Source organism: Gekko japonicus, unplaced genomic scaffold (genome assembly GCF_001447785.1).
Source record: "Gekko japonicus isolate JY-2015 unplaced genomic scaffold, Gekko_japonicus_V1.1 scaffold1687, whole genome shotgun sequence".
Lineage (NCBI taxonomy): Eukaryota > Metazoa > Chordata > Lepidosauria > Squamata > Gekkonidae > Gekko > Gekko japonicus.
The window spans coordinates 270,746-293,475 of record NW_015170936.1 but is presented as its reverse complement, the minus strand read 5'-3'; the positions used below and the strand labels follow the sequence as shown (position 1 = coordinate 293,475).

At 48.0% G+C, this 22,730-nt stretch overlaps 1 protein-coding gene across 1 annotated transcript in view; it reads right to left on the bottom strand.

Annotated features, from left to right (window-relative positions):
- The window catches only part of MAML2 (mastermind like transcriptional coactivator 2), a 255,072-nt gene that overhangs the window by 6,860 nt on the left and 225,482 nt on the right, over positions 1-22,730 (bottom strand). The window contains exons 3-4 of the mRNA XM_015418850.1: positions 4,395-4,583; positions 1,506-1,662 (exon numbers count right to left, since the gene is read on the bottom strand). Of these exons, the coding sequence (XP_015274336.1) occupies positions 1,506-1,662; positions 4,395-4,583 (346 nt within the window). The remainder of the gene's footprint in view (positions 1-1,505; positions 1,663-4,394; positions 4,584-22,730) is intronic.

The following is a 22,730-nucleotide window of genomic DNA, read 5'->3' as shown; positions in this document are numbered from 1 at the left end:
CCGCGTGTCCATCCAGCGGTGGGCTCCCCTCTAAGCCGCGGTGGCCTGGCCAGCGTCTCGGCGGCGGTGGCAGCCACTCGGTGGAGCTGGCTCAGGTGACCTGTCTTCCAATGGGGGCTTAAGCCCCGCCCGAGGCGCCCCGCGTGTCCATCCAGCGGTGGGCTCCCCTCTAAGCCGCGGTGGCCTGGCCAGCGTCTCGGCGGCGGTGGCAGCCACTCGGTGGAGCTGGCTCAGGTGACCTGTCTTCCAATGGGGGCTCGGCCTGGCCCGGTCCGACGCACCCGCTCCCTGTCCCCCGGCCAGCAGCCGGTCCGCCCGCTTCGGGGGCTCCCTTGAGCCTACCTTCCCAGGCGCCTCCTGCCTGCCGCTTCTTGGACAGGGAGGGGCGCCTCGGGCGGGGCCAAGGTAAGTGGTACGAGAGGGAAGAAGGGGCAGGACTGGCGAGCCCGACCCCTCCCGCCTGCTAGGCGGCTCCCACCTCTCCCGAGTCCCCGAGCTGTCCGCCTTGCCACTCCTCTCCCGCCCAGCAGCTCCAGAAAGCAAGGAGGCGGCCAGCTGGGAGGTTTCCAGGCCCCACCGGGAGGTTGGCATCTGCACCTCGCCTAGGGCGCAGAAACACCTTGGGCCGGCCCTGTCTAGACCAGTACTGTCTACCCCGACTGGCAGTGGATCTGTGAGATACCAGGCTGAAAAAGGTCTCTCCCCCTCCGATACCTGCTGCTTGAGACCCTTTCAAGCTCCAGATGCCAGAGCCTGAAGATCAGTGCCCGCCGTAAACATACTTGGCAACAAGAAACACTCCCTCCTTAAAAAGGTGGCGGCAGGAAGAAGAGGAGTCCTTCCACCTGCATTCATCCCTTCATCCAGCATCATAACTTAAGTTTCGTTCTCGGCAAACTTGTCAAAATGTATCTGCACGGAAGGGAGGCGTTTTCTGCCCAGCTCGGCACAATCCTTAACAAACAGGCCTCCGGCGAGCAACGAGAGTGCCGCCTGAAGGTATGCAGAGCCCTGCACACGGGTGGTCCCTGCGCCTTGCCAGCATCTGCTCAGACAGGAAACGGAGCTCGCCCCTGCGTGCCAGCAGCACGGCTGCCCGGGAACCTACTTTCCTTCTGGCTGGAAAGGCAAAACTCTCAGCCGTCGCCTGCAACCATGTGTCAGGTTGTTAACTTGAATCAGACAATCCTATCGCGGGTCTGGAAATTACCGGGGAGGGTGTCTGCTTAGTGGCAGAGAACACGCTCGGAACACACAAGGTTCCAGGCACGATTTCGGCCCCAGCGTGGCCCAAGCAGCTGGGAGAGACCCCCAGGCTGAGACCCTCCTAGAGAACCGCTGCCATCTGCAGCAGACGACATGGAGCTGCGCAAGAGCTGGGAGACGACCCAAACGCAAGGAAGCGTCATCTGTTAGTCTAACCCCACCTGCAGCCACGCTTTCATTTCTGCATCCTGAGAACGGAAGGAGTGTGTTGTCGGGATACCCCCTAGTCACATACTTACCTTGAGCTTTTTTTTCAAGAAGGGCAGGACATAAATGTTGGCAAGGAAGATACAACATGAAGTTTAACTTTTGGCGAATTGTGGGGCTCAAAGCTTTGCCTCCGGAGTGCCTGGAGGCCCGGCTCAAGCCAAAGACATTTAGATGCCCTTTGTTTATCTACACAGGAACAAGAAGCCCTCTTTTACTGAGTCAAAAGACTGGTTTACCAAGGTCAGTAGGGCCTACTCTGACTGGCAATGGCTCTCCAGCGTTTCAGAAAGAGGTCTTTACCATCGCTTGCTACCTGATTCCTTGAACTGGAGACAGTGCGGGTTGAACCTGGGACACTTCACATACAAGACGGATGCTCCACCACCAAAAAAGATACTGTTTACACTTTACTTTGCACTTTGCCATCGACCACTGAGCCAGCATCTCTGATTTCAAGCCCTCATGGTAGTAGAGCCAGTGTAGTGCAGCGGTTAGAGTGTCACTCTATATCTGGGAGACCCAGGTTCGGATCCCCACTCTGCCATGGAAGCTCGCTGGTGACCCTGGGCCAGTCACACACCCTCAGCCTGACCTACCTCACGGGGATGTTTCAAGTTTAAAATGGAGGAGAGAAGAACAACATAAATGGCCTTGGCAGAGGTCATTTCGGGGGGGATTGCGGGGGATCGCAGTTCCCCCGAGTGAGGTACGGGGGGCGGGGCACATGACGAAGCCTCGCCCCCTGCTTCTGGCCGCCTCGCTTCCGGCCCTCATTCAGCCAGGAGGAGACAGGAGAAGAGGGAGGGTAAGTTGCTTCCTCCCTGCCTCTCCCCACCCCTGCCTGCCTGGGGCCAGGAAGGGCCTTTGCGGGGCTTCCTTGCACTCCCGCCGGCCTTGCATGGGGCTCGGTGTGTGGCCTTATGACACAATTCCGGTGATGTCAGGGGGTGTGGCCTTATGACACACTTCCGGTGATGTCAGGGGGTGTGGCATATGCTAATGCTAATGAGTTCCCCTAGCTCTTTTTCTACGAAACGACCCCTGGGCCTTGGGGTATAAATATTAAATGAAGTAAATAACTAAATACATAATGTGTGGCAATCCAACTAATAAATAACAAGATACAAATAACAAAAAGAAACATGCATATATATATATATTAATCCCTTTTAGAAAAGACTAAAGAACAGAAGCACCGGTTTATCAAATGCCCAGGAAAATAAAATAGTTCTGACTCCGTGCTCAAGTTGGTACCACATGGATATTTCCGGGGGAGGAATTCTGCAGCTGGGGTGCCCCCAGAGAAAAGGCCCCGTCCTGGGTTGCTAGTTCCCTAAATTCTGAAGGCAGGGGCAGCCAGAGCTGGGCTTCAGAGGGTGATATTGTGGAGCAGGCAGATTTACATGGGAGGCAGCTGCTCTAAAAGTACTCCAGGTTGAAGCAGGCAGATGACTAGGGACCTGATTAGATATTCATGTACTCCCACTGTCCCTGTTTAACCACAGGGGGGAGGGGGGGCTATTTCTCTATTAAACTTTATTTTGTCCTTCCTCCAAGAAACTGTGTGGTCTTCCCCTCCCCCATTTTATCTTCACAACCACCTCATGAGGTAGGCTAGTTTGAGAGACAGCGCCTGATATACCTGACCAATGTTCCCTCTAAGCTGTGGAGTCCTATGAGCAAAAATTCTACTTTGTGAGCTCCTGACATTAAAGATGTGAGCAAGTGATTTGGTTACTGCATAAATTAGCTTGCTCTGGAGCCGTCCTTCCTGAGCTAAGACAAAAATGTACGAGCTGGAGGCTAAAAAACTGTGAGCTGGCTCACACTGACTCAGCTTAGAGGGAACAGTGCACCTGACAACTTTCATGACTAAACGACAATTTGAGCTTAACTCTCTCCGGTCTTAGACTCTCTCCATTATACTGTGCTGCCTCTCATGTGGCTTGCCTGTTCTTTATAAATCACCATCCCTATATTATCCCTTTCTGTGAGTTGACAGGATTCGGCTCCTGGGGCTGCTGGCACTGTGGTTTCCCTAACAGTGGAGGCTGGACCCTATGGAAAAGAAGAAGAGGAGGAGGCTGCATTTATACCCTGCCCTTCAGTACCCGAAGGAGTCTCAGAGCGGCTTACAATCTCCTTTCCCTTCCCCTCCCCACAACAGACACCCTGTGAGGTGGGTGGGGCTGAGAGAGCTCTGAGAGAACGGCTCCTGAGAGAACAGCTCTGAAATAACTTATGACTGACCCAAGGTCATCCAGCTGGCTGCATGTGGAGGAGTGGGGAATCAAACCCAGTTCTCCCAGATTAGAGCCCGTGCTCCTAACCACTACACCAAACTGGCTCCAGGCATGTAAAGTGGGTGCCTACTTTGGCCAGTTTCCCTCTCCTGCAGACCACCTGAGGGTCCCTCATCCCCCAAGAGCCGCACCCAGCACCCTCTGTCAGAATTCCCAAGGTGCCCAATAGGCACAAAAAGTTTGGGGATTCCCTGCTCTAGAAATTTTCAGAGGTGAGCCATGTTGGTCTAACAGTTAGATCTGAGTCCAATAATAGAGCCACAGAGACCAAGAAGAGCCTTGAAAAGCTTCCTCTCCAAAGGCTACATCTTCAATCTGTTGTTGGTCTCTAAGATGCTACTGGACTCAAATCTACCTGCTGTATGAAAGATCAGGATAGTGTACACCCTTCTTCCATTTCTTCTTCTTCACAACAACCCTGTGAGGTGGGGGGAGGGGGGAGAGGCAGACAGACAGACAGAAAGACAGAGAGAACAAACGTAGCCCAAGGTCCCTCAGTTAAACCCAGGTCCTACCCCATACCCCATCCTCTAACCACTACTCCACACTGGCTTTCTAGCTTTGCATCCAATGAACTCGAGTTTATATATAAAATAGGAAAAAAGGAACATTTACTGCTTCTGTTAGTATCTGCTGCTGCTGCTGCTGTTGCTGCTGATGCTGCAGGAGGAGCTGTTGTTTCAGTTGCTGATTCAACAATGCCTGCTGAGGTGAGTTCATGAAACTGCTTCCAGTGTTTGGATTGGAGCAAGTACCCGATCCTGGACTAGGCTCTGCGCTTTGGCCTACGACGGAGTGCTGATCCTGAAAAAGATGAGCGGGGGGGAATAAAAAGCCTGGCAAAGATGCACGAGTACAAAGATCAGAAAACAAACCCATCTTTTCAGTCACCTGAAGTTCTATGGAAATTTAGGATATCTCACCTGCACCAGTGATTTGCATTTATTCTAATGGAGGGGGGTAAGAAGTAAAGCGGGTAATGTAGCTAAACCAGTGCCTACTGGTGGAAGAAGCAAGTGAAGACTATTCTGGGAAAAGGCCAGGGCTACCTGGTGGGAAACCCTGATATTTTGAGAAGGGATTAGATTTATACCCCGCGAAGAGATTAGATTTATACCCCACCCTTCACTCAGAGTCTCAGAGCGGCTTACACTCTCCTTTCCCTTCCCCTCCCCACAACAGACACCCTGTGAGGTCGGTGGGGCTGAGAGAGCTCTTTTGAGAACTGCTCTTGGAAGAACAGCTCTGAGAGAACTTGTGACTGACCCAAGGTCACACCAGAAGCTGCACGTGGAGGAGCGGGGAATCAAACCCAGTTCTCTCAGATTAGACTTCACACTCCTAACCACTACACCAAACTGGCTCTCTAAGTGGGGCTTGAAAGGGAATGTCCACCTAGGCTGGGTACGAGAGCTCTGGTCAAATGGGCTTTGCAAGAACTGGACAAATGCTTCAAGGATATGGAACATACAAACCTATTTCATACCAAGTCATCTAGTTCAGTACTGTCTACTCTGACTGGCAGGGGCTCACAAGCAGAGAAGGGGCTTCTCTGAATCTGCCACCACAGATCCTTTAACTGGAGATGCCAGGGACAGACCTTGGCCTCACTGGCGGACCTCCTGATGGCACCTGGGTTTTGGCCACTGTGTGACACAGAGTGTTGGAATGGACGGGCCACATTGGCCTGATCAAACATGGCTCCTCTGATGTTCTTATGGTCCTAATCATCAATCCGCAAGGCATGGGCTCTACTGCAGAGCCCCAGGTTATTTGGCAACCAAAGTCATTGGTGCCTAGGACTACGCTCTGGAAGACCCAGGTTCGAATCCCCACTCTACCATGGAAGCTCCCTGGGTGACCTTGAGTGCGTTACTCTATCAGCCTAATCTACCCCACAGGACTGTTGTTAGGATAAAATGGAGAAGAGGAAAACAATGTAAGCCACTTTGGGTCCCCATTGGGGAGAAAAATGGCACAAATTAAGTGAATAAAAACAAATTCGTGATCCAACTCCAGCCCTCTAACCACTGCACCATTCTGGCTGTTACACAACATGTGTGTGTGTGTGTGTGTACACAGAGAGTGCCAGCATCCCATCCCATTCTCCAAAATCCCTTCTGACTTCCGTGTGTAACTAAGGATGCACCTGGATGTGATGTCATGCCTGGATTGAATCGGGGGACAGGGCTGCGATTTAAGTGCCTAACAGGGGAGATTCTAAAAAGTCGCAAAGGCCAGATCCTGACCGGGCCTGCAGCGCAGTGGGGCCCAAGGACTCCCCCTCCCCCCACCTTTTCAAAGGCCGAAATGCACCTGGCAGCTGTTTCCGCTCTTGAAAAGGTAATGGGGAGCGCAAGCGTGCCTGATCCCACCATGTTGCCAGCCTGATCGGGATCAGCCTCCTGCAGGTTTTTTAAAACCACCTGTTAGAAACTAAAATAGCAGGTCCAATCCGGGGACACTGTCAAATCTGGTTGTGCCCTAAAAAAACCAAACAAAACAGAGTTCAAGATTCCGTTGCTGGAAGGAACTTGATTTTCAGTGGTTAAGACCAGTGTTCCCTCTAAGCTGAGTTAGTGTGAGCTAGCTCACACTTTTTTAGCCTCCGGCTCACACATTTTTGTCTTAGCTCAGGAAGGATTGCTCCAGAGCAAACTAATTTATGCAGTAGCCAAATCGCTTGCTCACAGCTTTAATGCCAGTAGCTCACAAGGTAGAATGTTTGCTCACAAGACTCCACAGCTTAGAGGGAACATTGGTTAAGACCACCAGTGTAGCAGTCCTAATAGCCTGGGCTAGCCTGATTCTCACGAGAGCTCGGGAAGCTAAGCAGGGTCAGTACTTGGATGGGAAACCGCCAAGGACGACTGGGGCTGTTATGTAGAGGAAGACAACGGCAAACCATGGAGGCTCATCTCTTGCCTTGAAAGCCCCAAGAGGTGGAATTTCATGGGGTTGCTCGGGGTCAGTTGTGACTCAATGGCACGCTTTACCCTTTAGGATTACCAGCGGGAGAGAACATGTTCTGAGCCTCTGTCTCAGAGCAACCCCCAACTGCATTCCTTTATTTTTTCCCCTTGCACGTGAGATGGTCATTCATTTCAAGGGGGGAGGGGTAGCAAAACACAGCATTACAGGACACTGTCGTCAGCTCAAGCATCATCTTTCGCAAATGGGTTTCCCAGTCCAGATGAACCAAAACAGTTGTGAATAACTGCTACAGGCAAAAGAAAAAAGAAAAAAGGCAATATCCAAAGATACAGCCAAAGAAGCGGAGAGCTGAGGGACTGACACGGAGATTATTTTAGACTGCAAAATAAGAAAGCCCCGTTGACTGAGATTTTCAGCAGGCCGGAGTTCCTCTGAAAGTTTTTAGAAAGTTGTGTTACAATTGACTGACTCTGCATCCCATGTTCAAGTGACATTCTGGCTTCAATACAGGCCTTTTACCATCCAACAATGGGACTAATTTGATTTCCCTTTGTGTGAACAGTCCAGATGTCCCCTGACTCACTTCTGCACGGTTAAAACCCTTTTTCTCTTGTTCAGAAAATACGGAGCCACACTCTTGTTTTCCATGCATATTGGATAACATCCAAACTTGACACCTACCGCGTGACTTTTCATCCTTCCCTAACTATGTGAATGAACAAAAAAAATGAATGGCACCACACCCATTTTGCAAGTGGAGGATGTTGAACGTGTGTTCTTTCGTCTTTTCAAAATCCCCCTCCCCTATATTTTCTGTTCCTGAAATGGATATTTCAAGACAAACAAGAACTGCTTACGTTTCAAAATCTAATTGAATGCATTTTAAACGTCGGTAACAAATCTGAATACCATGAAGCAAGGTAATTTCTACTCTTTGCTGCACTGCTTGATCACACCTGTCTAGAGATGATTATGGCCTGCCAGATATGACCCTAAAACCAATTTTATCTGTCCCCAGGGTAAAACCAATTTTAAAACCCAGATAAAACCAATTTTATCTGGCCTGAGTCAGATGGTATCGCTTTACTCTGCTCTGTTTAGACCTCACCAAATGAGAAGGGAGCACTCACTGGAGAAGACCCTGATGCTGGGAAAGATTGAAGGTCAAAGAAGACGGGGACGGCAAAGGATGAGATGGTTAGACAATGTAGTCCTGTGAGGAAAGGCTGAAGGAGCTGGTTATGTTTAGCCTGGAGAGGAGACGACTGAGAGGTGATAGGATAACCAAATACTTGAAGGGCTGTTACAGAGAGGATGGTGTGGAATTTTTTTCTGTTGCCCCAGAAGGTAGGACCAGAACCAACAGGTTGAAATTAAATCAGAAGAGTTTTTGGCTAAACATTAGGAAGAGCTTCCTGAGTTAGAGCCGTTCCTCAGTGAAACAGGCTTCCTCGGGAGGTGGTGGGCTTCTTTGGAGGTTTTCAAACAGAGGCTCGATGGCCATCTGACAGCAATGCTGATTGTATGAACCTAGGCAGATCCCGAGAGGGAGGGCAGGAAGGGGTGCCTCAGTGCTAAGTTCTTGTAGCCCTTTCTTACACATCCAGGGAAATGCCGGTCGCTACTTTGGGATCAGGAAGCAATTTTCTCCAGGCCAGTTTGGCCAGGAATCCTGGGTTTGTGGGCATGGAGCAGGGGGTCACTGTATGTGTGTGTGTGTGAGGACGTATTTGTGTGTTTCCTGCATCGTAAGGTGGTAAGTGAAGCCTGCATTACATCTGGCTGAGCAGCTTTGGCTATTCGAGCCCCACCACGGCCAGAGTGAGCTCCCGGCCCTATGTCCTAGCTACCGCCCACCCAGCGGCTCGAAAGCCCGTTAAAGGGCAAATAGACAAATTGGGTACCTGCTCTTAGAGCGGGGGGGGGACCCATCCCTTGTGGTGTAGCGGCAGCAGCAGCGGCGTGAGCGAGCGAGCGATGAGCGGTGGAGAAGCATGGCGGTGGCTGGCGAGCGAGAGGAGATCCCCTTCCAGCTCTATGATTCTATCTACCGCCAGATTTTTTTTTAAGATCCTTTGAGACTAGGGGGATCCCCCACCCATCTGTCTTCCTCCTTGATTCTATCTACCGCCAGATGGCAGGCCTGTACTGCCTGCCCCCTCTTCCTCTAGACAGCCACACATACAAGTCGGGGAGGAAGGAGTGTTAAGAAAACAGGGAATCTTTGAATGACAGCGGTGGTGAGGTTGCAAAAGTTGGTTGGTAGCATCCCTCATTTCAGTCTAACAGTAGAAGCCGGTAAGGATTCAGTGCTGTTCGATTTCTAAAAAAGGATAGTTCACAACCCCGGTCAACTCTGGGCACTGCAAAACCCACGCTTCTTTGCAGAGATGGACTGGTCAAATTACTTTCAGCTCCAACCTGAGTAGTCCAGGCTAGCCTGATACCATCAGATCGCAAAAGCTAAGCAGGGTCGGCCCTGGTTAGTACCGGGATGGGAGACCTTCAAAGAATACCAGGGTCATGTCATGGAGGCAGGCAATGGCCAACCACCTTTGTTTATCTCTTGTTGGAGCTTATGTGTATATTCTTACCTCCACAAATTAGCAATTTTGTGCCAACTAAGCTTATGCCTATTTATCGAAGTGGTGACAGCAAAGTGATCTCTCTCAACAGTTACAAACACCTGTCTGTAGAACAAAATAGCTACATTTTTGTGTGAAATGATCTACTGTATATAATTCTACAAAGTTTCCCTCATTCCTGTTGCCTTTTGACTTGCCAAGTGTAAAACTGAAACCTGAGTCTGACTTGACCATTTCCCCATAAGAGTGAAATAAAACAGTTTATGTGTTGTGAATTCATATCAGCCTCTCATGTAGGATTGCCAGGTCCCTCCTAGCTACCGGCAAGGGATGGGGGGGGGGGCTTACTGGGAGCAGCAGGGAGGCCCAGCTGATGTACAGCAACTTGTCTACGTCACTGCCAATGTGACCCGGAAATGGTGCCAATCATGTCCGTGACGTTGGGCCGACGCTCTGGTATTTGGGCAAAATCTCTATGGTAGAGTTGGCTTCTACCATAGAGTTTTTGCTCAAATAATAGACCGTTGACCGGGACCTTGACGTCCCGGATGTGATAATGTCACTTCCGGGTCATGTGGCCAGTGACATGGAGACATTGCTGCACGTTGGATGGCCCTCTCTCTTTTTCAGGGTAAGTTCTCCCCCGCCAGCCAACTGGTCAGCAGTGGGGAGATGGAACCTTGCATCAGGGAACCCCTGCCTTCACTGGGGAGATGGGGGTCTGGCAACCCTAGGCCTAAGCCATATGTACCAGTGGTACGAATCCCATATAAGACAGCTTCATATGTTCACAGACTAACCCTAAATTGCAAGATAAAATGTCCCCCAGGAAAAGACCGCAGTGTTACAAGTTTGGGCTATTACCGCATGCATGATTCCCCTTACCCAAAAAACACACTAAAGCCCCAACCCAATGAACTATCAAAAGAGCATCCTTCCTCCTGCAGCTCACAGGCGCTGGACCATCTCTGTATGGCCACTGGCAGGTGCGAGAACAATGCTTCCCCTCTGGCTCCTGAAACAGGACTCCAGAGAGAAGCGCGTCCTTCCTCTGGGCAGCAGCTCAGTGCCGGCAATCTCACAGCCACAGAAAATGCAACAGCGCCCTCATTACCAGCCTCGTCCAACAATCCAGGCTTTAACAAGAACAAAGGTTGGCAGTGATGATTAATCATTAAGAAGGGCCTTGTTCCTTCCTGCACGTGCTCAGTGCAGCCTCCTGCTGGGGCAGTCTGGCACATTTCCTGTCTGCGGTATAGAGTGCCCACGTGCAACCAAACGACCCGGCCTTTTCTGAAAATGTCCACAATGCGAAAGGAACGGAGGCTTTGCGTTTCTACAGGCAAATGCCTTGACATTTTTTCCCGGGCAGGTGCTGCAAGTATGGATCTTATGAACCGCCTGCAATTGGAATCAATAACAGCACGGTTATTCCCCCCCCCCTTTCTGCAATTCATTTAAAGTTGCAGAGGGCAGGCACAGTACAGAATACAACAGTAATTCTCTTTACCACAGGAAGCCTGGGAATTGTAGTTCTGTGAGGAAGGGAAGGGGTTAGGGAGGAATCTCTAACAGAAAATGCGAAGTATCTCATTGAGCTACATTCCCCAGGATGCTTTTGGGGAAGCGATGTGGTATAAAATCAATGGGTTGGATCCAATTATTCTTTCCACTAAGTCTTCCTCCAATGAAGAAGGACTCTTTCATTCAGAAACTTTTTCTGTTGGAGAAAGACTATAGTGCATGCCTGTATGCATGCCACTTGTACGCCTCTCCCTCTCTGTGATCTGGTTCCCAAAATGCAGGGTACAGATTGCAAGCAGAGTTTAAGTGTGGACAAAGTAAATACACATAGGCTCTGTACAGAAGGTCTGATAGAGAACGTACAGAGGTCACATTGGGAACACAGTGATAACCGGTTGCCAGCTCCAGGTTGTGAAATTCCTGGAGATTTGTGGCTGGAGCCTCAGGAGGGAGCTCTTCAGGGTCACAGAGTCCACTCTCCAAGGAAGCCATTTTCTCCAGGGGAACTGACCTCTGCAGTCTGGACAACAGTGGTAATTCTGGGAGAACTCTAGGCCCCACCTGGAGGTTGGCAACCAGAAGTGATGCTGCCACCCTCCCCCCCCCAATTTGTTTACTGGTACCCAAACCATGTTTCAGTATGAGTTAAATAATGAAAGGTATTAAAGGTCCTGACCTGGATAGCCCTAGGCTAGCCTGGTCAGACCTCAGAAGCTAAGCAAGGTAAGGGATCAGCCCTGGCAAATATTTGGATGGGAGACCTCCAAGGAATACCAGGGTGGTGATGTGGAGGCAGGCAATGGCAAACCACCTCTGAACGTCTCTTGCCTTGAAATCCCCACGGGGTCGCCATAAGTCAGCAGCGACTGGATGGCAAAAAAAAAAGAGAGAGAGCAAAGGTCAAAAACTGCAATGCTAAATCAGTAAAGGGTTGTGGTTCTTGTTTTTAAACAAAGAGTGCAGAGGAATCCCCAGCAAATCCCACCCAGTTTGAAAGGGCAGTCTAACGATGTTATACATTCACTATCTCTTTTCCCTTTTGTTTCTTTGTAGGTGTGTGTGTGTATGAAAGTCTGACTAAGAGCTGAGGAACTTTTGGCGGCAAAAGAACTGTCCTTTGCTTAGCAATCAAGGCGAGGAGAAAGGGATGTCATAACGCATCGCCTGAAACACCGAAATGTCACAGTCCAGAAGTGTCACAACACGCTCGGACACTGGGCTCCCCCCCCCCGGTCATTAAAAGAAAACCCCCAAAATATTGTTTTTTGGCTTGAGACAGACGAGGAAGAAGCATAAGGCAGGATTTATATCTCTCAAGATTTATTCTTCTTTCTCATACCCTCTGCTCTACGTACTCTTCCATCTTTCTTTTCTTTGTCTACTTAGGGTTGCCAACCACCAGGTAGCATCAGGAGATCCCCCAGTTCTACATTTGATCTCCAGACAGACCAAGATCAGTTTCCCTGGAGAAAATGGCTGCTTTGGCGGGTGGACTCTATGGCATTGTACCCTGGTCAAGGTCCCTTCCCTCCCCAAACCCCACCCTCCCCAAGTTCCACCCCCCCCAAACCTCCTGGTATTTCACAACCCAGAGCTAGCAATCCTGTGTTTACTCCTACATATTCTTTCAGCATAGAGGAGATCTAGTCAGCCCAGCAACCAGGGCTAAATAATGCCAAGTTTAAGAGGTCCTGTAGCAGTATCAAAAAAGCATACTATCCTAATAAATCACGATAAATGTGTGTTTCAGAGTCTGTTTTCTCTGTCTCCTTTATTGTATAACAAATTCTGTAAAACTTGAAATTTAGGTTTTAAAATTTTATTTTAAGGCTCCTCATAATTTGAGGCCTTAAACTGTAGTTTCCTTAGCTTGTGCGCAAATCCAGCTCTGCCAGCAATAGACCACCTGCTCTCTATTGGGGCTATCTTCTAAACACCCACAATGAGATAAATTACACCTATTCAAATACAATATGTATATAGACAAAAGAAAATACTACTTTACACAGAGAGTCATTAAAATGTGGAATTTGCTGCCAAAGGATGTCATGATGGCCACAGGAATAAACAGCTTTAAAAGGGGATTAGATAGATTCACGGAGGATAAGTCTATCAGTGGCTACTAGCCATGGTGGCTGTGGGGAACCTCCACATTCAGGGGCACTAATCCTCTGAATCCCAGAACCAGAAGGCTACATCAGGGGAAGGCCTCAGCCTCTATGCCCTGTTATTGGCCATGCAGAGGAACTGGTTGGCCACTGTGTGAGACAGGATGCTGGACTAGATGGACCACTGGTCTGATCCAGCAGGGCTGTTCTTATGTTCTTAACACAGTCTTTTAAGGTATCAAACTCAGATCCACACTACAGATCAGAGATCGATGTCCCTGAAGAAAATGACTGCTTCAGAGGATGGACTCCATGCATCGCATCCTTGATGAGACCCTTCCCTGGACTTTGCCTCCATATTTCCAGGAATTTCCATACCTGGAGTTGGCAACCACAGTTCCTAGAAATGCGAGTACAAATGGTTTGTATGGTGCTCACCTCTACTAACAATGTGGTTTCCTTACTGATGTTTCATAACAAACCACAACTAACAACACATACTTGTCTCTGAGACCTTTTCAACATCAGTCTATGAATCCTTGGATGTCTTCCGTGGAAACCCTGTACAGATTGCATAAGAGTCTGGGGCACATTCTAGGGCAGGGGTGTCGAACTCATTTGTTATGAGGGCCGGATCTGACATAAATGAGACCTTGCTGGGCCGGGCCATGTGTGTCATAAAATGTAATGCCAGGTAGCGGAGATATAAACTTTATAAAAGGTTTTTTTTTACTTAAAATAAAAACATGCTTAAAACATTAGCACTCTTACAATATTTTGTTTATTTACAGTGTCTGATAACTAACACCTCTTGCTCTGAATTATTGCATCAAAATGTCTGTGCTGTTGCAATCTTCAGTATGCTGTTCAGGTGTGTATCTGTAAGCTGCAAACCTACGATGACGCAGCAGCAGCAGAACTGGAAGCAGCAGCAGAAGACAGCCAGTTCCACTGCGGGCCTGACAGAAGCCCTCTGGGGGCCTGATCCGGCCCCTGGGCCGCATGCTTGACACCCCTGTTCTAGGGTATACTTTCTATTCCCATGAGGTACCAACTAGGCCTCACTAGACCTCAGTGGGCACCTCAGGATACCCCCACAATTCTCATGAGGTTGATCACTGCAGGAGTAGCGTGGTGGTTGTGGGGAGAGGCTGAGTAAGATGAAGCTCTGAGGTAACTATACCCAAGGCTTAAGGCTTTATTATGTTTAGGATTAGGTAGTTTTAAATCCCTTCAGGGTCCTCTGTAGTTGCCTGGGAACCTTTCTAAAATGGCTTCTTCCTCACACTAGCTTCTTCTAAACTTTGAATCACCAACCACTCAAATTCATGAGAACGGGTGACATGAGTTCATGATGAAGTGCTGGTAGTGTGTAAACTGTGTGTCCCTCACGGGTCTCTTCTTCAGACTCTCTTATAATAATAATGGATGCACTTATGATGTAAATTCAGTCCCTCTTCACTAAAAATTTGAATGCACAGAAAAGACTCTGTTAAATGTGGAAAGTTTTAGCTTAAATGGGAAAAAAATGACTCTCAACTGTGATCCAGCAGTTACAAGCCTTTTCCCCAAGGGATTTAATCTTTTGTAACTGGGCCAATCTCCAAGAAATAAACACTGAGGTGAGATTTTTCTCCCTTTACCTGGAACATATATTTCTGGTTAGGAGGTTTACTGGACCTGGTCACCCCAGACGCAAGTTCCCTCAAAGGTGTATGTTTCCCCTTTCACCCCATATTCTCTGGTTCTCTGAAGCAGCCCAGGTAGATTTGGTGCTTCTGGCTTTTACCAGGGTGCCCATTTATTTATTTATTTTGCTGTCAAGTCACAGGTGACTTATGGTGACCCTGTGGGGTTGTCAAGCCAAGAAAGGTCCAGAAAAGGTTGTCGTGACCCTTTGGTCTCCCAGCCAAATGCTAACCAGGGCTGACCTTGCTTAACTTCTGAGATCTGACCAGATGAGACTAGCCTGGGCTATGCAGGTCAGAGCAGGGTACTTATTAATCACCTAAAAATAAGCTTTTCTCCCTTACCCAAATCCTACCTAAAAGCCGAATGAAAAATCATGGCTAAACCAATGTTCTTATCCAGAGCCACAATTTCCTGGGGGTGGGGAGTTTTTCCTTCCTTTTTTTTAAAACAGAGGCTTCCTCGCCCCCTCCTATCCAGTGCAGCCCCAGGGGCCCTCGTCGACTGACAATCCCTTGGATTTGCATGAGGCCAAAATCACAAAGATTGGGTTCAAAGCCCTGCAGGAGAGGTAGGACTTTGAGGGATGACGGCCACAGCAATAGCTCTGAAGCTTGTTCTCCATTACTGATTCTTGCACTGAAGACCACTTAACAAGCTTGGAAGGATTTTCTGCCAAAGCAGCTTGCAAGCCCTTATCTGAAATTAATATGCTGCTTAGAAAAGGTACAGGACTGACTTACCAAAGGGGAGGTCCCCTTTCCAGAAGTGCTTCCACAGCAAGGCTGTAGCCAGGGCAGAGTTAGCGGATACAAGATTTTTTTAAAAAGTTTGTTTAAACAGCTTCTATTCTTAAAGTGTGAGAGCTTGCTTGTAAAATAGAAAAGAGTCTGGATTTACTTATTTATTTGTGGGGGCGGCTTCCTTTCACACCCCTCCCTAATGGCAGCACTCAAACTCCACTCATGCAATGTCCCCAGTGCTCTCTATACAAGATTTCCCTTGAGGTCATGGCAGATTTTTTCAAGATGACGAGCACAGTGGTTAGAGTGCCAGGCAAAGACTTGGGAAGAGGCAAATTCCAACGTCTGTTCAGCCAAAATGCTCCTCAGGAGATTTGGGACCAATCACCTTCCTTCATTGTTACTTATCTCAGAACTGTGAGGATGAAAAGAGGTGTGGCCCTGTGTACATTGTTCTTCCGGAGAGGAGGGGTGAGACAAACATAAAAATAAAAAAGCTATATTGGTGATCCCCCCCCCCCAATCCAGCTTATTGGCTACTAAGAGCCTGTGGCGTGCTAAAAAGGGGTATGGCCTAATTTCCCAGGAAATTATTTCCTTCAGGAAGGAGTTGATTAAAGTAGGTTTCTGAGCTGTAGAATAGTTCTGATTTGATATCTACATTCCCTGATGCTCAAAGGCACAGAGACTAAGATACAGCACAGTCACTTGGGGCAACAGAAGTGCACTGGTTATGAGAGAGAATCGCTGACTTTTCATTCTTTCCTTTGAAGTCCACTCAGAAATGTGGTTGCTCCTTCTCAGGAAGAACTCTGGGCTATGGCTTGGTTCCCAGGGCCCGAGTGACACATCATGTGTGCCACTGGAACCAACACTGCTATGGTGATCACACTGTCGCTTGTGTAAACACCTGTCACATGATGTTCCGTCATCATGTGGGGAGACCCCCATCTTGCATTCGCACAGAGCAGGGAGGGGGAAGTTCGCTATGTAAAAGGTCAGATCATGTGGCTTGCATTTCTATGAATCATGTGGACACACGAAGTGGCCTTACACTGAGTCAGACCATTGGTCTATCCAGGTCAGTACTGCCTACTCTTGCATGCAGCAGCCTCCAAGGTCTCAGGAGGAGATCTTACTCACCATCCACTACCCAATCCTTTTAACTGGAGATGCCAGGGATTGAATCTGGGAACTTCTGCGTGCCAAGCAGGTGCTCTACCACTGAGCCATGGCCAGTTTGGTGTAGTGGTTAAGTGCGCGGACTCTAATCTGGGAGTTTGATTCCCCACTCCTCCACTTGCACCTGGTTGGATGACCTTGGGCAAGCCATAGTTCTGATAAGAGCTGTCCTTGAAAAAGAGCAGTTTCTGTCAGAGCTCTCTCAGCCCCACCTACCTCACAGGGTGTCTGTTGTGGGGAGGGGAAGGGAAAGGAGTTTGTAAGCTGCTCTGAGACACCTTTGGACTTGAATTTAAATGGAGACGTCAGTATTCCATTATGTAGAGTGGAGCATACGTGGGACTCTGGTGCAAGAGCAGAAATTTTAATGGGAGTTTTGTGTGGATGCTTGACCTTTGCCACTAGCTGATGACATCACTTCCAGGTCTCACTGGAAGTGATGTCATCGTGTTGCCTGTGATGTCACTGTGTCACTGGTGAGGGCCCCCCGGGGAGTCTCTTGCAACTACTCTCATTTGTAGTGCACATGTGTGTAAATACAGGTGCATGAACACTAAGGAACCATGCAATGCACATTGGATTGTGAGACCAGCAGGGTGGATTTTTATTTTTGTGCTTAATCATAAATTTTTTTATCAACATTCCCCCCCTTTACTTGACTAGATCCAGGTTAAAATTAATAATTTCCCCCCTTAACTTATCTATTGTATCCAGGTGGGCAGGACTCAACAGGGATATTGGTTTCTTATATTACTATATATGCTAAACCCATTGCTAAACCCATTCAGTCCTTACACATGTATTCTCACCAAGAAGTGCTTATACATCCTCTGTATTTTAGTGAATTTCTTTTTTAATAGTATATTGGAATAGTGATTGTCATATAATGCATTGGAATCTATTTCTCTAATCTGGTGACAGAGGAGACACACACTGCTCAACCATTCACCTCACCTGAGAGAAAAGTCCCTGTTAATTACTTCCATGCTTGAGGAGACAAATGGAGTGTAACAAAAGTAAAAGGATACCTTTACACAATCAGTCTTCTGTTTTGACATATTTACTGTGTTTTCCATAATTAAATCTGAAGGAGGAGGAGGAGGAGTTCGATTTATAACCTGCCCTTCACTCAGAGTGGCTTACAATTGCCTTCCCTTCCTCTCCCCACAATAGACACCCTCGGGGAGGTAGGTGGGGCTGAGAGAGCTCTGATTGAATTGTGACTGACCCAAGGTCACCCAGCTGGCTGCACATGGAAGATTGGGGAATCAAACCCGGTTCTCCAGATTAGAGTCTGCTGCTCTTAACCACTACATTTGTTATAACTGTTTAGTTTTTGCATCTGTTAAAACATCGTCGTTTTGCTGTATGCTTACCGTTCACCCTGTCTCTATATCAATGAACGGTTACCTTCCATTTCAATGTATCTGAGGAAGTGTGTGTGCACATGAAAGCTCATACCTTGAATAAACTTGGTCTTAAAGGTGCCACTGGACTCAAACTTTTACCTACTGTATGACCAAATTGATTTGGAGCCTCGCATGCTCCTGTGTAACTTCAGAGGATTGTTGCAAACTGGCTGAAATGGGACAGTGCGCCACGGCTGACTCATGTTGTCGCAACCTGCTGTAAAAGCTGCTGTAAAGCAAGTGCAGGAGGACACCAGAATCAACGATGTGCTGTTGCCAGGTACAGAGAGCATATTGTAAGACTATCTCTAAAAACCTCTCTCTTTCATCAAAAGAACGAAGAAGATGGGTAGTCGCGTTAGTCTGTCGGCAGCAGTAGAAAAGAGTAAGAGTCCAGTAGCACCTTAAAGGTAAAGGTTCCCTTGCTCGAAAGCCAGTCGAATCCGACTTTAGGATTGCGGTGCTCATCTCCGTTTCAAAGCCGAAGAGCCAGTGCTGTCCGAAGACGTTTCCGTGGTCATGTGGTCGGCATGACTAAACACCAAGGCGCACGGACCGCTGTTACCTTCCCACTGAAGTGGTACCTATTTATCTACCTGCAATTTCTTGCTTTCGAACTGCTAGGTTGGCAGGAGCTGGAACTAGAGATGGGAGCTCACTCCATCATGCGGCACCCAGGTCTCGAACTGCTGAACTACTGACCTTCCACAGCCTGCAGTTCAGTGTCTTAACCACTTGAGCCACTGCAGCTCCTACCTTAAAGCACCTTAAAGACTAACAAAATTTGTGGCAGGGTAGGAGCTTTTGTGAGTCACTGCTAAGAAGTGACTTTTCAAAAGAATGACTTTTGCAACTGCTTCGCATTTACAGGGCACCTTCTGCATCCTCTCCCCCCTCCCCTTACCACCTATATATCTCTGGCCAGTTTCTTCATACCATCCATGCATCTGACGAAGAGAGTGATATTTCTCAAAAGTTTATGCTACAATAAAGTTTGTTAGGCTTAAAGGTGTTACTGTTTGCTATTCAAAAGAAAGAAGACCCTCTTGTTTGAGATCAGCAGGGGGACAGCGCCAATTCAACAATGATGTCAGGGAGGGGTGGGGGTGGGGAATGGAAGCAAACATTCCTTTTATTGGAAAACACTTTTCTCCCCTGCAAAGCGATCGAGGTAAAAATATCAGCCAGGCCAGCAACTGTTCACATTTCTTCCTTGGCCGTAGACAAAAGGCCCAGAGAGAATGAAAACATTCCAATGCCTTCGTGTTCTTAAGAGATTAGTGTAATCTTTTATACGGCACTGATGAACTGAAGCAGGGAAGAAAAGACGATTAGAGCCAAGAGTAATTCCCCCCCCCAACATGCTATCTTTTTTTTTGTTTTTCTCGTTATGCATAATTTCTTCCAGGAAAGAAAAAATGTGGTGTGGGGGGGTGGCCGGGGGGGGGGGGGGGAGAAACACCCACCAGAAAAACTACCATAGTACTGAAATGTCTTTTTCATCTGACGTTTCGTACAAGATATTTCAGGCCTGATTTAATAAATGCCTCCCCGGTGATTGTCCTCTCTGGAGCAGCTTGGAAATTAAAGTCCTCTGTTTGACTCGCTCCCTTTCTTTCATTCACTCAAGACCACAGGTATGTGTGCCAGGGTTCCAGTTCAGAATTCACATTTCTCTCCTGCTCAAGGTCGGACAATGAGATCATCCCTACATTTGGTCCTGCCGCAGTGATCCTTCGATGCATTCGACTTTCCAAGCTGGAAAGCAATCCTGCGCGGGAAAAGACAGTCCGATGCTCTTAGGGGAAACAATGTGGCCTCAGAAAGGGTTCAGAACTTTCAGCTCATGGAGAACAAAAGTGGGTAGGTGGGAAACTGGAATCAGGCCCACTGGGCCTATTCAGGTTGCCAGGCAATGCCTGACAACAGAAGCCAAAAATGAGAGATCACGGGAGGAAGTGGAAATCCAAAAACAACATCTGTGACAAAAATAATGAAGAGTCAATAAAGATATGTAGTAATCTGTAGTAATTCTGTAGAAAATTCTCTTCTATTATCGCTCATATGCAACAAATGCTGCGCAATGTAAACAATTAGTTTCACAATAATTGCTTTATCTGAGCGTGTAGCAATCACAGTTCTTATCAATTACTAATCAACTCTTGAAGGAAACATTCCATGTTGACTCTCTAATAACAGAACCCAAGGTCTTCAGGCAGGAGGGTTGGGAGCTGGGACATAGGGGCATGTGTGCCACTGACTACGCCACTATGTCACTTCCAGGGGAAACCTGGAAGTGATGTACGGTAGTTGTGGGAATTGCCGGGAACGCTATTAAAGATAGCGTTGCCAGCTCTGGGTTGGGAAATACCTGGAGATTTTGGGGGTGGAGCCTGAGAAGGGTGGGGTTTGGGGAGGGGAGGGATTTCAATGTTTTCTCCAGGGGAACCAATCTCTAAAGTCTGCAGATGAGTTGTGATTCTGGAGGATTCCCCAGGTCCCACCTGGAGGCTGGCATCCTGAATAGAAATGTATCTTTTATTGTCACGTAATGTTTACTTTCTGATATTTAACATATTTTATCCTACATTGTGAATTTGCATTTGAACTATTAATAACTTTGAGAAACGTAAGCACTCGTAATTTCATAACAAAAACAAAAATATACGGCCTTAGTCAAACAAGAGAGATATGTTGGTGCCATTGAACAGAGGAATCTGCAAACCTCTCGATGGCAAAACTGTACAGTGTAAGAGAGAGAGAGAGAGAGAGAGAGAGAGAGAGAGAGAGAGAGTTAAAGACTGTTCCTGATGTTTTTGGACAAATATTTGTAATGTCCAGCAGATGAGAGAGAGAGAGAGAGAGAGAGAGAGAGAGAGAGAGAGAGAGATTGATTGATTTTAATTCTGTTCCTGATGTTTTTGGACAAATATTTGTAATGTCCAGCAGATGGCGCCTGTCCCAAACATCTTCGCTCCCAGAGGCAATTAAGACATTAAGAGATTATAATTACCCTGCATTCACTTGCTCCAGCACTCCTATTTATGTTTGCCATTTATGGGAGAACAGGTTTTTTTTTGGGGGGGGGGTTTGCTGTTGTTAATTGAGACAATAATGACCCAGTGTCGTTTCATTTCTTCCTTGCCTTTTGCAAGCTGTTTGCTTTTTTTGCTTTCAACCCAAAAAACTGACATCAGAGGCATGCAGGTATTTAGAAAGTCCGACCGCAGTTTATAAATAGCTTGGAGCTGACTTAACCATTTGGATCAGAGCACTTCACCTTTTCACTCCCTTGGCGGAACAGTGGAGTGCCTGAGGTTGCATAACCCAGCTCGAATGGAAGAGGAAAATAATGTAATTACAAGAAGCAGATTATTTAGGCCTCAAAACACCAAGTGTGATTGGTGTAGGTAACCCCCCCCAAAAAAGGGGGGGGAGCTTTTAAATTCTTTGTTCCGTGGAGACCTTCCTTCCCTTTCCCTCTGCCAATGAAGACGTGGGTGTGATCGAAGAACTTCTGACTTCTAATGACGTTTGCTGCAGTGTCTTGTAAACTTTACACATGACCGCACTGATCTCTTTCCAGCCTGCTCTTGAAGTCCAGCTCTTTTGTGGCCTACACAAAGGAAAGAAGGTAGGGTGGGGAGGAGAGGAGAGGAACGCAGCCCCCCCCCCGTCTCGCGAGAGGGTACCCAAAGGGTTTCTGGTGAGCTCTGCCAAATCTGGATTGTATAGCTGGATCTGGGGAGTCCCCAGAGGGTGAATGTAACTGGGTACAGAACACTGGTACGAAAGCAGATTAAATGGTCCCTCTCATCTTTGCTTCGAGCCCCCTGAAAGAGGGGCAAGAAATGCCAGTTATTTTCACCCCCCGGGGGAGTCCCCCTATCCCAGGGCTCCAGTTCCACAGCCCCAATTGAGTTGCCAACCTCCAGGTAGGGCCTGGAGTTTTCCTGGAATTGTGACTGATCTCCACACAACAGGGCTCAAGTCCTTTGGAGAAATTACCAGTGTTGGAGGGCAGAGTTGCTGGTATACCCTAGATTCTAGGTAAAATCCCTCCCCAAACATCCCCTTCCACAAATCCCCAGGAATTTCCCCAGCTGGAGCTGGACCGTTCAGCATCCTGTTTGGAATGAGTCCAGATCCGGCACATGAAGACATTCATTCCCTGTGACATCACAGCTGTGTACCAAGGCTGACGTTGTCAGTATGCTGCCTTCACATCACAAATCCCATTACACTCCACCCTACCTCTGGTGTGAGAGACTGGAGGTTTGGAAAGGCCATACCTGGCAGGGAGAACTGCTGAAGACACGGCCTCCAGCAGGTTTGCAGTACATGTGCTATTGTTTAATTTACTTAATATCCTTCCCGTCGTAAATTACAAAAAGTTCCCAGTTGGCTGAGCTGCCTGGGGCCACCATGGGACGAAAACCCTTTCTATCTTTTCTCTAATTCAGGTAAGATGCTCGGTTAGGGTTAGTATCCACCACTAGCACCTTGCCTAGTTCCCCGGACTTGAGGGGAACCCGTAGCCCCAGAATTTTGTACCCCTTTCCTCTCCTCTCAGTGGACCTGCTAACTGGCTTCCTGCCAAAACACCAACCAAAGCCAGGCCGCCTCAACCTCAGCACGGCTGATGCATAATGGGGCTTCAGACCAAGAGGCGGGACCAGCCATCTTGGCTCAAAGGTGACGTTCAGGTAGCACACGTGTTGCAGTCTTTTTTAAATATACATTTGATTTAGCCACAGCGGGGCAACCTACCCACATG